Genomic DNA, 16,960 nt, shown 5'->3' with positions numbered 1-16,960 from the left:
GGGTTGGCCCGCCATGGGTCTGGACTCTCGTCCCACTCCAGGAGCCGAGAGCTGTGGGTAAAAGAAGGAGCTGGTGGAACCGGCAGAGAGGAAAGGAGTCCTTACCAGACCTCTTCTTTCCAATGGGCTCCCTGAAAAAGAGAAGGAAGAGTGTCAGCAGAGGGATGGGGTAGTTGGGTTGGTTGTTGTCCAAACGACAAACCTGCGCAGGAAAGCACTGGCCCTGGTGGGGCCACTGACCTCCCTCCAACAACTAACGTCCCCATGGGTGACATGGGGCATCACCCTCCCTGCAAACAGTCCACCTCTCCCCACCTCATTTAGTAATTTAATGCTTTCATCTTTCCCAGCATGAGGCTCAAATGCTGGCCTGGGCTTCTCAGTGGCTTGGTCTGACAGCCACAACTCCCACCATGTCACTTGATGAAGGTGGGTGGATTGGGATGATCTGGCAGCAGAGTCAGGAGCTGGGGAAGCCCAAACCCTCAGAACTGCTCCCAGCACACATCACAGCTCCCACAGAAGTGAGCACCACTTTGAAGACAGACAAAGAGGGAAATACCGAAGTTCCTCTGTGTCCCACATCTCTCTTGGGAACAAGGATGGGGAGTGGCTAGGTAAGGCACAAACATTTATACCCCAAAACAGAACAAGTCATTAAAGTGTTGTAGAGGGGATGAACACCAGGGCTGTGCAACGGAAAAATTGCCTCCAGGAAAAAGCAAACAGGAGCTATTGGCAGTTGAGGTGGATTCAGCCCAAGTCCTCTTGCTATGGCCAGCACTGGCCACACCGCTGATGAGATGGGTTAGAAACCACAGACCCTGGGTCCCTTCTCTTGTTTGAATATTACCAAGATACATGGTTGCTGAACAGCCTCAAACCCAGGGCACAAGCACAACTCTCTTCAGGCAACACAAAATCTCTCAGGAATTTCATTTTAAAAAAAACAAACATCAATCAAAGAAAACACGGGCCCAGAAAAGCCTCAAAAACTCACGGGTAACAAACCAAGACACCCAACCAGCCTGAAACCCAAACAAATGCACCAACTCTGTCCCCAGCCCAACCACAGCAGTGCGTGTTGCTACAAAAGGGCCCTCAACACTTTCACAAAATTCACCACTGTTGCCTTGAAATGCTGCTGTAGCGTGGGGTGATGGTAACCTGCTCCCTGTTCACTTACGAAGGAGACTGCTTTCCCCACTCCTCAGACTCATATGTGTGGCAGATCAAGACCATCTGGCCAAGATGAAATATTCTGGTACCAGGACACATGCCTTGATCCTTGTTACTTGCAGGAAGAGTTACAAGCACAGAGCAGGCACTGGAGCCTCCAAGGAAGAATGCATTCAACTGGTGGTAAGGGGACCCTCTTGAGGCTTTGAGATGCCTGACCACTGCTTGGAAAGATGCTGGACCAGCCCACATGGTCCCCAGGACTCCTTTTATCTGCTTATCAAGTCTGTTGGCAAAACAACCTTTTCCCCTCCATCCCCTTTGTTTTCAGGCCAAGCAGAGAAATACTTCCATGCTCAGCAAGAAAGCCAGCCAGAGTGGGCTACACTTTTTTCTCTTTCAAGCTTATCTCCATTTTCAGACCATAATTACTGCAGACCTTTTACTCCCCTGGAGCGACGAGGTGATGCCAGGACTTGGCTGCCTTCAAAGAATGCCCACCCATCCTGGCAACACGCTTTCTTCGCAATGTCTTATCTTCCCAGTCCCCGCTTCCCTTTGCACCTTGAACCTCTGATACTCATCAGAGTATCAATACTCATCAGTACTCATCAATAAAATTAAATGAAATGCAGCAAAGATGGACTAGAAGCAAATGGGACATTGCTGTCTAGAAACTGGAGACTATCTGTTAAGTTCAGAGACCACAGAACTGTGTGAAGACCTGAATACCGTGTCCTAGATGCAGAGACCAATGGATGAATCTACTGGACTGAGCATCCAAAAGATGTTTCTAAACAGAAACCGCATCGCAGAGCTAAATCAGAGTTTATCAATAAGCCCCATTAAATTTATCCCAGCTCAGTGGTATGGCAGGGGAGGGAGGCGAAGCAAGGCTAGATGAGCACTCTGGAGATCAGCAAGTGGGCATGGCACCCTCATGCTGACAGGAGGACGCTGATTGAAATAACTGTTGATTTTCCCCTGCTATCTGCTAAACTTATTACTGTAACTCATCCCCCTGTTTCCTTTCACCAGCTGCTCCGTCTGAGTGAGGGGGCAAGGAAGGACCTGCAATTTCACTTTGCTGCTGGGTTCTTCCTGGCACAGACACAAAGAGCTGTAGGTCTGAAGACCAGCAGCCCCAGCCCACCACCTCAGAGGGGACAAGAGCTCAGACAAGACAGGAAACAGCAATAAACTCCTGGCAGCATCTCCTCCTCCTCCATTCCCTGGGGACCAGAAAAAGGCATGCAGCAGAGCTTGCATGCACAGCTTCCTAGAAACCGGTAGCTCCAGAAGAAAAGAAGAAGGGAAGGCTACTCTGCCTTCCATTTTGAAACTCATTTAGCTCTCACACCCACAACAGCCAAGGCTGTCACAGCACAATTACAAAGCACTGCTACACAGCTACGACTGTGTGCCACCACCCAGCCCTACAAAGCTCCCCAGGTGGTAAAACCCAGGACCAATTCCCCAGCTGCTTCCCAGGACTTTCCCAGCTCCTGTCAGGGACACTGAAGGCAAGGGTTCCCGTATGCCAGAGTCTCACTTAAAGATCTGATCCAACAAGACAGTCTCAGGGTGCACTGGGCTCAGTTCAGTATCCTTCAGGAACCTAATAATCCCCCAGTGCAATCCTGAAAGGAAACTTTTACATGTGGAGAACTCTTAGAACCAATTAATAATCCCCATGCCACTTTTTTTAGGAAAAGAAAGTCAGGTTTCTCAAGCGTCTTCTCTAGTGTATATGACAGCGTCCCTCTGGATCCCGTGATGGGAAGGAGTGAGATGGGGAGTGCAAGGCTGCAGCAAGGGTATGAGGCAAAGCTCACAGCTTGAGAGGCAGGTTCAGAACAAATAGAAGCTGGCTCTTCTTCAGCAATATGTATGTGAGCTGTTAAACTACTTACTGCAGGATATTGCAGACACTGGAAGTTTTCATAGGCTTACAGGGTCATAATTCAGGAAAGAAATGTTAATTAAAAATCATTAATTATAAACCCAGGAAAATGCTAGCAGCTAGGACAGTGTCTAGAGAACTGTTACAAACTTTGCTTGACCTTAAACTCTTTCCTAAGGCACTCACGCTTGGAGGCTGCTAAGCTAGGCAGACCGCTGTGTGCTGCAGGGAGGTGGCTCTGAGGTTGCCATACAGAAAAGCCCACCTGGCAGTGGGACTCGTGGGAGGAAGGTGTCCCAACAAATGGCTTGGGGACCTCAGCACCACCCCTGCTGCACCACAACCCTGACCGCAGCCAACTCACAGAGCTAGAGAGGGACAGTAGAGCACCAATGGAAGGAAGACAACGCCAGCCGCTGCAAAGTCAACCACACAGGAGCCTCAATCAACGAGCAAGATGAGATGGATCTGAGGTCCATTCCAAGAAAACATCTCCCACGGAAAAAAATCTAGCTCTTGTAAAAAAAAAAACCTTCCATAATACACTAATACCATCAAAACAGCTGTCAGGAGATAGTTCACCTTGCAAGTATTCAGCAAGGTTGGAGATGTTAGCAAAGTTTACGCAGGCAAGAAAGCCTGAGACCTTGGGTACAACAGAGCTCTTGTATGGTAGAACTGATGTTTAGCAAATGCGCCACTGAGCACTGAATGGAGCTGCTGTCCCAGACACTGCAGTGCCGGTGCTACCCCTGTGTTTAACCACAGGAGAGCTGGCCAAGCTGAACCTTCAGGCTCAGAAAGCCACCCTGTTAGCACAGAAAATCAAGTACTCTGTCCATGCAAGGGGCTTGCACTGGCACAAAGTGCATTTTTGCAGAGTGGATTCAGCCCCTCTGATATTTCTGTCTGCTGTCATCTATGAAAGACAGTTCTCAGCAGAGAGTGAAGGACACCATTATTTCAGACTGAGATTTAGCCCAAGCTCCTGGTGAGTTTGCACGTAGCCACCAGCAGAACTGCAAAACAAACAATTCATTATACAAGCTGTAATTTGTCTGGATAGCAGGACACAGCTCAAAAGCCACAAGCCAGCAAGCACCTTTACCCAAACCAACATCCATCAACTTAGGGATCTCCCGTTTACCAGCTCCTGGAATGGCTTCCTAGATGGTGCAGCCGCTACATCTTGGAGCAGGGACCTAAGCCTACCCTTTTTCTATTAAATCCCCTGTCACCTGGCCCAGGAGTTCATACCCCTATTACCCCACAAACACCACACAAGGGTGACAAAGAAAACATTTGCCCCTAGCACAGCTCAGCTACGAGCAAAGGTAAGCGCACGAAAAGCTATGGGGAAGCAGGAAGAGAAGAGACTTGCTTCTGGAAGACACTGGCCATGAGTTTGCAATTCCAATTTATGGAAACGAGGGAAAGGATCAGATTTGGTCCCTGCTGCAATAGTGGAAACATGTTTCTGCCCAGTGTCTTCTTCTGGTGCTTTGGACCAAACAGAAATCTTTTACCCACCAACGGCTGCCAGCACCGTAGCCCTAAGCAGGACCTTTCAATTAGCCCATAGGGAAGACAAGCTGGCACAGTCAGATCACATCAGGCCTGACTCTCACTTTAGCCCAGTTCTCCCTTCTCTGATTTACTGCGGCTGGTGCCTGCCTGGAGGCCCTGTCAGTCTGCATGCGGGAAGCAATCCATTACTGCAACTGCCAGTGCCGCCCCCACCTAACTGCACATCACCAGGGCTTTGGTATTAATAGAATAACGATGGGCTGCTGAAGTTGCTACAGGCATAACCTCATTAGCAGCATACATTTCCTCATATGGTCAGGTTCTAGTTCATTATCATGCACCTTCCAGCCCAGAGAGCACAGGCAGCCCCCAGCCATCATGGCCCTTTGCTAACTCAGCAGAACTGGGATTCAGCACACACGTGGGACCTGGGTCCTGCCCATCCCCCTTCTCCTGCTGGTGATGCTTCCTATGGCATGCAGCAGGAAAGAGTGGGGCTACTCCCTCTGCACTTGGGCCTCCACCCCAGCAAGGAAATCATTCACGGCAGCACAGCTGAACTGCCCTTGAAACACTCAAAAATCCTCTCCCTTTAGCCGCAGGCTGTTTGGGAGAAATAGCAGGAATGCAAGCTGGGGATGCGAGTACAGGGGGTGCCTGCATGTACATAAAGGAAAGAAAAATAATTTTTGACAGCTGTCCCAGGCCTTGGATGCCGTCAGTGGCCTTGCTGCAAGTGGAGTTTGCCCAGGGAGTGTTTGCCCAGAGAAGCTGCAATGCTGCAGCCGCATGAGGCAGGCAAAGTGAGAGTGATATTTTGCTGCTGCCTTGGCGGAACAAAGAGCTCCAGCACAGCAGGCTTGTGGGAGGATGGAGAAAAGGAGCCATTCTTGAAGTAAGCTTGGAGAAGGAGGGTATTAGAAACTGAAGTGAAACTTTTGCTAAGAGTGCACACAAATCTCTCCAGCTCCTGCCATGTGGTGGCAATCGCCAGGTGGGCTCCAGGCCACCGCTGAGGCACCCTGGCCCTGAGCACTGCTCATGCTTCCCGGCGGGCAGAAGCAAAGCACAGACCAGTACCTTGGATCAAAATCCTCAGGAAGGCTTCGCACCTGCCTACAGATCAGTGCCAGAGCTGGAAGACATCATTGGAATGAAAATGTAATTCTTCAGTGCTTCCTCTCTCTGTTTTCAACATCTTTGGGGTGTATAACCATAAACCATGGCAGCAGAAGCTGCACTCACCACAGCCCAAGAGTGCTGGGAAGCTGGGGCAGGGACCCACTGCTGTGAGCAGGACCTGCGTTAGCAGATCAAGGCCAGAGGGACAGCCCCCCGCCTGCCTGGGCTGCCCTGAGACAACCAAGCTCCAGAGGCCACCTTCTGAAGCAGAGCACAGCCCCGCAGCAATGCCACTGGCTGAAATGGCAGCAGGGAAAGTCACCCACTCTCGCTTCACATGAACAGCTTTGAAGATCTGCTCAACTGGGAAGCAGCAGCCCCTAGCGATGTGCACAATGCCTTTCCTGGAGGATGTTTGCTTCGTGGTGGCAGGACGAGGTTTCTCATCCATCTGCAGACTAGGCAAGTCAAATGTGGGGTTTCTCTGGTTCCCACCACCCCAAAGCCCACCCAGCAGGCAGAAAACACTGTTCCCTGTACACCTATTTGGGTGGTAGTGGTTGGGAAAGCCAAGCAACCTCAGTGAGCAGGGAGGAGCAGCAACTGAATTTCACTGGCCAAACCCCGAGCTGGGATCTCCAAAGACAGGAGAGGCAAGATGTAATCCCAGGTGTTGTAGCTTCCACTGAGACATGGGCTTCACCTCTGCTACCATCTGCTCTTGTAGAGGTCATGAGCCCATGAGCCCATAACAAGCCTTCAGAGAGTCCTGGTGCCGGGACCGCTGCCCACCCCAATTCTGTGCTAAACCTCTGCATGACATCTGGGCAGCCAGGGAGCCCATACCAGCCTTTTGGCCGTGCCTTCCCTTTGCACGAGACCTGCTGGACTGTCAGACCTAGCACATAAGGATGAAGATACTTTAGAGAAGAGGAATTTACACCTTTTAAAGACACCAAGACCTTCTGAAGCCAGTAGCTTTCTAACTGAATCCACAGCCCCCAAAGGGAGCGAGGAAGGGTGCCCAAGGACATCTTTTAAGCACGTTAAGAGATAGTAAATTTTCTCTACCAATGCCTGTGCCCCTGCTGGAAAAAAAAAATATTGGGATGATAAGCTGAAAGGTTCAAAACAACAACTTTAAGTTTCTTATATATGATGGGATGTTCAGCTACCAAAAAGAAAACAATGGAAGATGCTTTTAATGAAAGAGGCTTCTCACAGCCAGAGGTACCTCTAGTACAGAGGACAGCAGCTCCACAGCCCCAGGGAAGCAGCACAATGATGGCTCATTCCCCAGCGAGCCCTGCTTGTACATTGTGGACAATTGTTAAATAACCACTTAGGATCTTGCTTCACTACAGAGTTAACCTGGGCTCCCGTATGCTGCAGAACCAAAATTCAGCTGGCAAGGAGAGTTAGCAGCTGAATGCCTCGGCTCAGCAGTGGCTTCGTGCCCAGCCATTCAGACTTCCCCAGCCTCATTCCAGAAACTCTCTGCTGCAGCTAAAAACAGCTTTAAATTGAAAAAGGGTGGATGGGAGGTAAGGCGGATGGACACAGCAACTTCCCACCTTGATAGCCGAGCATCCTGCTGCTGGTCAGACGTGCTGAGATATGTGGGGAGCAGGAATTTGATTATTTCTGTTCTTTGAAGCTATGCTTTTCATAGGGCTTCCATCCAACTCCAGGGAGAAAAATCTCACATCCCCACACATTGCTAAGTTTCTGGAGGATTTCTCTTTCCATAACCATTTCTCTTCTCCCTCCGCCCCCCCCCCCACTGCTCTGTGGAGTCACCTCTTCCCAAATGTAACCAATCCCTCCGAATTACAGCCCCACTCCCACCCACCACCAGGCACCCCTCCAAGGTGGAAGCAGTTGAGTTATCTCAGTCCAGAGCTTGCTGGACAGGGATCCACATCACGAAAGCTACCGATCGTCACTGCCAGTAGAAACACCACAACCTCAATCTGCTCTTCTGTTTGAAGTGGTCCCTCCAGCCAGGAGGATGCGGGGAAGTTGGTGGGTGTGTGCGGAGGGGATGGAGGAAGGGCTTCACCTCCTTCTTCCACCCCCAGCTGCTGAAGACTTGTGTGTTGGCTCCACTTTCAGCTGTGATCTACCGCCCAACTGAAAGTGATGGGGGAAAAAGGACCACAAAGTCAGCTTTTGACTCCTTCCCTCTCCGCTCAGTCCTCGCCCACTTGATCTCCCTTTGCACATGCCAGCCGCATGCTGAGGCATGTACAGCAGGCAAGGGATGGAGAAGGGCTGAGGAACACTGGTTGCAGGTAGGAAAGCAGAAGGAAAGCCCTGCCTCAGCCCAGGAAGTGCTCCAGTGCTGGGGAAAGCAGGCACCACAGGGGCCTGGAGGTAGATGCATGGGCTGTCCAACCTCTTCTTTCCAGTCCCAAACACTGCCAGAGCCAAGGACTAAACTAATCTTTTGCAGTTAAACTCAGAGCTCCATAGACTGAAGTCAACTGTGGTCCTTGAAAGTAGTTTCATATTTTGGGGTAATGCAAGTTAGGTGGATCCTCTACCTGTGCCCCAGAAAAAAAACAAGCAGAGGGTGCATCTAACAGCAGCCTTTGCTGCCACCCGCCACCACTCCCTTGGGCATGCTGCAACCCAAGATGTCAGCTGGGGAAGCCAAGGCAAGGGACAGGGAACAGGAAGGGTCCCAGCCACAGTGCCGCGAGAGCAGCTGGTTGGCTTGGCACCAAGCACGCTGACCAGTCCTTTTTCCCTCCCTCATTCTCACCTTTCAGCCACCCAGCATAAAAAGCTGCTTTTTTTTTCTTTTTTTTCACTCCGTTCATGGCCTGGCTCCCTTTCAAATTCCCGGCGAAAAGTATTTATCTGCTGGATGAATGATGACATCCGGCCAAACCCCAGACATGCCATCACGTCTGATCCAGCCCAGCCGTCTATCACAGCTCTCATTTCGTTATTGGTAAGCTGGCGACCTGCCAGCACTCGGGGCTTGGGAAAGGACTCCCACCAATGTCTCCAGAGGAGAGAGTCAAGAACTTTTATTAATTAGCATTTTGAATTGTAGATAATAAATACCCCTGTGGTATTCAGGCTGGGATCGGAAACACAACAGTCCTTGAGATGCTGTAGCATTTTGCTGCTGGAGCCAAATGGACAAGAGTCACCTGCTAAGTCCTCTGTGTGCTCCAAGCTCAGCTCTCCTCCCTGGAAAGGAGCAGGCAGCAGGATGGAGCACAACCCACCATCAGATTCAGTGGTGCGTCACCCACTTGCCCATCCAGCACTGCAATGGCCAAACACTCAAACACATGGCATTTTTGCAGTGTACAGTTTTGCATCTGGGAGCTGCTCAGCACTCCCACAGGACACTGCGGGGTGTACCTGAGGATGGACCCTGCAACACAAGCACATGCTTGGGATTGGACTTCGGGGTGGCGCCTCCACTCCCCTTCTCTGTTGGACCCAAACCAGGGAGACAATGAGAGACAAGGCACTGATTGCTGCTTGGCTGGATGGCCAGGAGCTACAGCTTCAAATACAGCGTTGCTGCACTGCTCTGGGGCTGACGCTCAGCACCCAAAGGTCTCCACATCTGAATCTGCTCCTTATTCTGGCCACAGCCCCCATCCCACCTGATTTCTGGGTCAGTCTGCAAGACAAAATAAAGGCGAGGAAACTGGGTGCAAGACTGAAGCTGCCCTTCAATCCACCACATGTGATGATGCCTCAGCGACAGGGGAGTTCAACAAGCAGCTCCCTTTGCAATGCAGCTCACCACCCCCTCACATAGGGCTCCAAGACTCATGCACAGGAACCCCCCATGTCCCAAAACAGCCCCAGGGGCTGTTAACCCCTGTCACAACCCTCCTCCCAGTGTCTCTTGCTTCTCCCTGAGCTGCAGCCTTCACTAAAGGATGACTGTTGGGGTGGAAGGTTAAGTGGTGAGCAATAGCTGGGCAGGACAAATGAGAGCACCAGCAGACAGCAAGCTATTAGTTAATGGGCTCTGGGGCCCTCAGACCAATCTCATCAAGTGACCATGAGCTGCAGGAGGAATGATGACAAGCCAGGCAAGAAGAGACAGGAGCCAAAGGAGGAAAGCAGGAATGGGGGAAGGGGGAATTAAGAGAGGGAATGAAAAAAAAAAAACAAACCCAGGGAGGACATATAGTCCATAGAAGCATAATACTTAGCTGGAGGTCTGAAAGGCTCAGTGTTGCTGCTCAGAGGAGAAAAACAAAATCCCTTTATCTACCTCCACACCCTTCCAATACAGAATGATGTCAAATCAATTTACTGTCTTTCCTGTCACAATTAATCAAGCCCCCTCCATTGCTCAACCTTTGGTAGTGCTGCACATCGTGTCACATGCAGCATAAAAAGAGAGAGCAACATAGCAGGAGATGGAGGCGGCTGCTCAGATTTATGCTGCATGTGATTAGTAAGAGATGGGTGGCGCCTGGCCAAAGTAGCTCATAGTCACAAGACTTATAACCACAGAGTTGCGTAAGGCATGCAAAATTCCTTGCAAACGTTCCTTGTTTTGCATGGAAAGACTCTGGAGCATTGTTACAGATGGGGCTCATGGACATGGCTAAGGGAAAGAGCCTTTCAAACAAGGCAGAGGTCATTAGTAACCATGTGAAATGAGGCTTTTCAGACTGACCATGTTTCTGAAACCACCATTTGTGAGCAGAAAGTGGCTGAGGAGGAGACCAACACTTCATGGGGTCTCAGAGAAGTGTTTCCATGTTCCCACTGGAGCAGGCTATACCAGGAGTCGGCTGAGTGGGCAGGTGTCCACCTCAAGCTGCACAGCCCCTGTTCCCTCTCCAAGAAAACCTCCAAATCCCAGATCTCTGACTCACGGGGGGAACTGTTGATGAACATTAGACTCTTATGGATACCAGCAAGTTCAAGGCAGTTTGTATTTCATCACCACCCCAATGGCAGCAGCCTCCCAACGAACTTACTCCCTGGGGGGCGTCAAGTCATCAGGCCGTGTCTCAAAGAACTGGAGAACCTCCTCACACTGGGAGATGTAGGGAGGCAGCTGGATCAGAGCCTGTGGATGAAACAGAGACACCGGTGATGGGAAGTACCAAGACTGAGTAAGGAGCAGAGTGAGGACAGGCCCTCAGAGCGCAGGGGGTCTGGGGGGGGCGGCACCGAGCTCGGCACACATGTGGTTCCCAGCACACAGGAGCACAGAGCTAGGCTGGGGAGAGCTACTGCAAACACACACCAGAGAGGAGCAAGACCCAGACAGCCTCCAATTACACCCACCGCCCCACCTCAGCTGCGACTGGAGACTATAACAGAATACACAGGGAGTGCTCAGGTCCTGCTTAGCCCAGCTCCAGCCTTCTGGACAGATGTGCCTTCACAGTGTAAGAGCCATGGGGAGGTCCATCCCAGCATCCAGCCTCCCGGCCATGGCAGGGTTCAGTTTCCCAGACATGCCATGGGTGTGAAGCTGTCATCCTCAGGAAAGGCTGGGAAGTTTACACATGGCAGACTTTCAGGGCTATCAGTCCTGACCAGCACATCCCCAAAATGTTCTACTGGGCAATGGCAGTTTGGGAAGAGGCAGGGAGAGAAGCAACAGGAGGCAAAAGCCCATATGGACACCAGCTCATCAGGGCAAGGGCTGGAAGGCTGCTATGCAGGCTGTCGAATGGCAGGAGCTATAAGCTGCTTCTGCTTTTCTCCTTTCCCTTTGAGGAAGCCTGTTGCAGGCTTCAATGGTGGGACTTGCAGGGTGAGAGTGTGCACGTCTGTGGGAGCTGGGGGCAGAGTCTGGGACAGCAATATTCGCCCTGAGCCAGGGCTCTTGTAGGTCCTTTCCACTGTGGGCTGCAGCGAGGGGTAGGCAGGTTGGGCAGCTGCCTGGCAGAGAGCCCTGCTCTGCTCTCTGCTCGTGGGAGGGAATGGAGTCACAGATGATGGCAACTGCAAAAAGTAAAAAAAACCCAGCCTATTGAAAAAGGGATGATTTGAAATCAGGGAGCAGTGCTGCAGCCTGACCTGGAGCAGATGTTTAACCAATTTTCTATATAATTCCCTCTCCCCTCCATTTGCTGTCACAGCAGTCTCCTGACAGCAGTGCGGGCAAACCGAACCTCCACTCATTTCTGTATCAGAGACACAGCCACATCTACAAAGCCCCAGGGTTACCACACAGATCAGATGTGGCTCCGTACTGACCTAATTGCTGGTCCCCAAAAGCCCTTCCAGCTATTCAGCACACAGTCATTTACTGCCAGCACAGCAGACAGTCAGACCACTAATCATGGGCCAGCTGTAATCAAGATCATGTGAGAGACAGGAGAGAGAAAACTACACACTCCATGGCTTTCGGGTCCAGGGAAGGGCTATTCAAAGACCAAGTTTTGCATGGATGACATTCCCATATGGGTAGTTATCACTCCCCAGTTCAAGGTATCCCACGATCTATATAATTTCCCCCATTCCTAAATCATTCTGATTTTGTGGCCCGAAGAAGGCTCCATGTCCTCCAATAGCAGGGGATGATCACAGAAAACACCCTGTGCTGGAAGGATGAAAGGCAACACCCACAGCTCATTTCTCAGGGCATCTTGAAGAAAGCCCACCTAGAGCTGACTCAGCTGGCACAGTGGTGGCTGAGTCAAGCAGGCAACCCTTCAGTCTAGCTGGCCATGGTCTACAGCAGCTCTGGCTGCAAAATCAAAAATAGTGGCACAAATAGCGTGACATCTGTCCCACTGCTGTGTCTGCCACCCAAAGGAGTGAACTAGGGAGGACCTTCAGAATACGGCTTCAGGCCATGGTGTTGGAGACACAGCAGGTTACCTTACCTGTCCTGCTGCCTGCAAGCCTGAGGAGAAAGGTCATTTACCAAAGACAGACAAGCCTTATTGCATTGAAATCCATTTCCCAGGGAGTGAAAAAGGATTATTCTCTAGCAGCAATTTTTTAGTGGTCCACCCAGTCTCACTGGGGTAGAATATCACAGCATCGCAACTCCTTCATCAACCCTCCAACTAACACATTCTCAGAATCCCTTAGACAGGAGGAATGTAGTTCCCACACCAGGGGAAAGACCAACAGATGTAGAACACAAAGAATAAACTGGAGAAATGGGAAGAAATTTCAGGCCTCTGTTCCCTCTCCTTGTCATTGCTATGGTTGTTTGAAGTCTTATTTGGTGACTGGTTGCTTTTGCAGTTGCTCTGATTCTTTTGCTGCTTTTCTTGCACCTTACCTTAAATTCCCACATTTTTTAGTACAGTGGACCTGGAACAGAGCCCTTCAGCAAGGGCACTGCCTTGTGAAAGCAGTGGTTCTCTCCCTTGCTCCTCTTGCTTACTTCCATGCCAAATCTCACCCACCTTCTTTCCAGGGCTCTCCCAGAGAACCCTACTTCTCTTGCAGGAGACGGCAAGAAAGCAAAAACCTAACATTCAATTCTCACTCAGCAGGGCCAAACTGAAGGATATATGTTGTATTTCTGTTCTGTACCACCTCCCTCCAAGCACATGCAACGTCCTCCTCCAAGGATAAACACGGCAGTAAGACTGTGCTGGGACCCTGCGGCTGCGATCTGCAGCATGCTGTACTCAGGTGGGACATATCTCTGCTCCTGCTCACTCCTTGCTCATTCCACATCTCTATAGCCTTCGGTCCCACATCCACCTTCAGCTCAGCAGCTTTACGGTTAAGTAGCAGCAATTGGAAGGCTAGGCAGAGTGTGCATGTTATTACTTGGTAATGTATTAATGGGAGGAGGAGAGAGCGTCTCTCTAAGTGGGTCATATAACATCAGCCATTATGTTTCAGTTGTTAAGTCAAATGGATTCATTATATTTTATGTCATTAATGGCATCATTCTGAAAGAGACAGCTACAGCATCTTATCATTAGGGACTTGCTTCCCAAAAATTAAATTTACAGTTGTGTGTGTGTATGTAGCTGGCAAATTTTAGTGACTCAGAAGACAAGGGGCTGATCATGTCTGGCTGAACCCAACAGGTTACTTGCACCATTGGCTTCCTCCACACTGTATGGAGCATACAGGTCCAAGTACACCTTGCACTACATCTCCATCACACTGCTCTCATCTGCTATCCTGGCCTGCAGTGGTTTTCACCCGCAGCCCCACTGCAGAGCTGTCAAGATGCATTTACTAATTCACCTTTATCCTTGTGCTTGTTATTCCAGCCACAACATCCCTTCCATAGGTCTGGCTGAGTCCCAAAACCCACAGTGTCTCCCATCACACAAAGTCCTAGGCCATAGTCACTGCTACACCTCTCGTACCTAAGGAACGTGGTGCATATTTCACCATTTCCCCGTCTTCTCCCTTGGGTTTTGCAGTGTTTGTATGTTTTCAACAGCATTCAGACTGGATTTTGGAGGTACTGGTCCTATCTCCAGAACATTTCATGCCTGCTGCAAGTACTAGTGCACTTCTTCAACATGACAAGATGTGGCATACTTTATTTGTGTGAAAGTAATTTTTTGTGAACTTCAGTATTTGGTTCCCTTCCCCCCCGCAAATGCCCTAACATCATAATTTGCCTTATACTTAAGTACACTCTTATATTCTTCAAGAGCATGGGGCAAATAATCTCAGCCTTATCTCTGTTGGCTTCCAATAATTTTCTGCAGGTACAAGTCATCTTACCCCTGTGCAAATGACTGTTTTACGTAACCAGTCAGGGGAGTTTATATCCCAGTTTGAGATAATCCCATCAAGCAAGTGTTGTCTTCTACCTAAAACAGCAGGTCTATTCCCAATAGATGGGAAAGGAAAGGCTCCCTGAGGAACTGAGTCCTTCAAGCCTAGTCCTACACACCGTCATTTCACTCCAAACCACCTACCAGACAGGGCATAGCCAGGCAGCCAGGTCCCTTCCAGCCCATCTGGAAGGCTGGGTTTGGTTTGCAGCTTGAGAAAGGAGAAGAGTAGGGGAAAGCACATCAGCAGGGTGCAAGCTGGTGTGGAGCTGGGCCACCCTGCACACCCAGGCCTTCAAGCCCTCAGCATTAATCACAAGGAGTGAAAAGTGAATCAGTGGGTTTTCATCACAGAAGGGCTTTAATAGCGGGGGAGAGCCCACACTCCCCATTCTCCCAGCACTGGCACACCATTATACACTATCAGTCAACAGGATCAAGCCTGATCAAGGTGGCTCCGTGTTTGGTTGATGCTATAAACCTCCCCTTACCTTGCAGTATTCATCAATAGGTATCAGGCGCTTGACTGCAACGTCGCGGATGTGACTCCGGCGGAAGAGGATCTTCCCTGAAACAGGAGAGATGGAAAGAGAAGAGCAGGTCACCTCAATGCCCAGGTACACTCTCTTTTGTATCACTCTATCAGGACCTATTCCTTGTGCATCCTCTTCTTGCCAAAAGCACTGTACTTTAAAAAAAAAAGCCCATTCCCACCCACAGATTAAATTCCTTACCAAAATGAAGCACATTTAAAGTGGCAAGCATGTTCAAGGAGAGACAAGAGGAAACAATTACCAGCAAACTGCCTCCCCCATCTTCTCTCACCAATGTGGCGATGATGGAGCAGCTGCCCCTATCAAAGCACATGCCTGATACCTTACAGTCTGCTAGCATACAAGTCCTGGGTGTACAAGTCTACTGGCAAATGCCAGCCCTCACCAGAGAAGTGGACATCCCTGCAACTGCTGGTGCAGGTGGGACCCTTATTGCAGGCTCCAGGCTTGCTCAGGGCATCCGGATCTAGAGTGGCCAGAAGCCAAGCGAGAGTTCTTCCCTCTGCACAACTCCTGCATCAAACTGGTCCTCAAAGCCACAGTGTTGGGACTGTAGCTCTGAGGCAGACCTATAGTATTTTCCTTCCTGTCTGGGGTTTATTTGTGTTCTCCATTAATGGGATCCTCTTGCCAGTTTCCTCCCCTCTGGCTTGTGGTACAGGCCTCTTTTCTTTGAAGTCTAATGAGTCCTAAATGCTTCAAGCTGCTTTCACAGAGAACAGTTTCTCCGGCATTTAACAAGACAAAAGCCATTAGCAGACAGTGAAACTGATACAGGTAGAGACTCAGTGATCAAAAGGACTGGTACATGATAGCATTTCAGACCAGCACTTCCCAAAGCACCAGAACTGGCACTGCTTTGCAATACGATCATCTGGAAAATTGTATTATGGTGGGGTAGGGTGGGTGGTAATGAAGTTCCCTCAAGCTCCTCCTGATATGGTCCATATTACAGGAAAGTCTCATGCCTTTTTGTCCCTCCTTGGGTTTTCAATCCTGCCACCAAACCCATGGAGAGGAACTGATGTGTCTATCCATGCAATCCCTTCACTTTTCGAAGAGGTGACCATGGGGCAACCCAGAAGCCAAACTCCCCTCACAACCAAATACCAACACAACCTCTTCACAAGCAACATGAGAACAGAAAAAAGCACTCCGGAGAGTTACAAAGCCCTTCTTCACCACACCATGGCTAGCTTCAACCCCTACAGCGAGCCTTTGCAGGAGCCACGGCATTGCTGTAACCAGAGGCTGGATACTACTAAGCTACTCATGAACAGGACATGTTAAAATGGCCATGCGCTTATCACAATTTTAAAACCAGGGCTGGGTCACCACCGTGCTTCTCCCTGATTTGTCCAGGATCTGGAACATGCATGACTTGGACAGCCTGCCAATGCATTTTTTAAGCAGAGATGAACTAAGCCAACCCAACTTCAGCTTGCGAGGAGCATGAATCAGAACGTTATGGAGGAGCCAAATCTCCTGCTTGACTCAGTTAATGCAGAATGCCTTCGAAACTGGACTGTCCAAGGGAGCACACAGCAATCACACTCAGTACCACCCCTATACTTTCCTCCAGTGAAATGCAAAGGGTCAGGCCAGCTCATACCAGAAGGATTGCTTCTCATTTATGCCCTGCTGACAGCAAGGGGCTGAGACATTAATGGTGGGAAGTGCTCTGCTCTGAAATGCATTCCTTCTCACAGCCTGACAGAGCCAAGTCTGGTGGTCTTTATGATAGAATGAGAAAAAACACACCCATCTATTCAATCTGTCTTTTAGATTTTGACGGTGAAGAGCCTGGGAACACAGAAGTTGTCTGGAAAGACTGGGTGGGAAAGGGAGCGACCACCAGCTCGGAGCTCCTTTCCTTGCCTACAGCATTTACTTTCCATCAGACAAGCAAATGATAAACAGTTTTCCCTTCTCACTAGCAATTGCGGCGTATTTGC

At 49.9% G+C, this 16,960-nt stretch overlaps 1 protein-coding gene across 3 annotated transcripts in view; it reads right to left on the bottom strand.

Annotated features, from left to right (window-relative positions):
- Window positions 1–16,960, bottom strand: part of SH3PXD2B (SH3 and PX domains 2B) — an 82,436-nt gene that overhangs the window by 18,565 nt on the left and 46,911 nt on the right. For all 3 annotated transcript variants that reach the window (XM_075102420.1, XM_075102419.1, XM_075102421.1), the window contains 3 exons: window positions 14,943–15,019; window positions 10,705–10,796; window positions 106–131 (listed from right to left, as the gene is read on the bottom strand). In XM_075102420.1, coding sequence (XP_074958521.1) covers window positions 106–131; window positions 10,705–10,796; window positions 14,943–15,019 — 195 coding nt within the window. The remainder of the gene's footprint in view (window positions 1–105; window positions 132–10,704; window positions 10,797–14,942; window positions 15,020–16,960) is intronic.

Source organism: Phalacrocorax aristotelis, chromosome 8, assembly GCF_949628215.1.
Source record: "Phalacrocorax aristotelis chromosome 8, bGulAri2.1, whole genome shotgun sequence".
NCBI classification, from domain to species: domain Eukaryota; kingdom Metazoa; phylum Chordata; class Aves; order Suliformes; family Phalacrocoracidae; genus Phalacrocorax; species Phalacrocorax aristotelis.
This window is presented reverse-complemented; position numbering and strand designations above follow the sequence as displayed.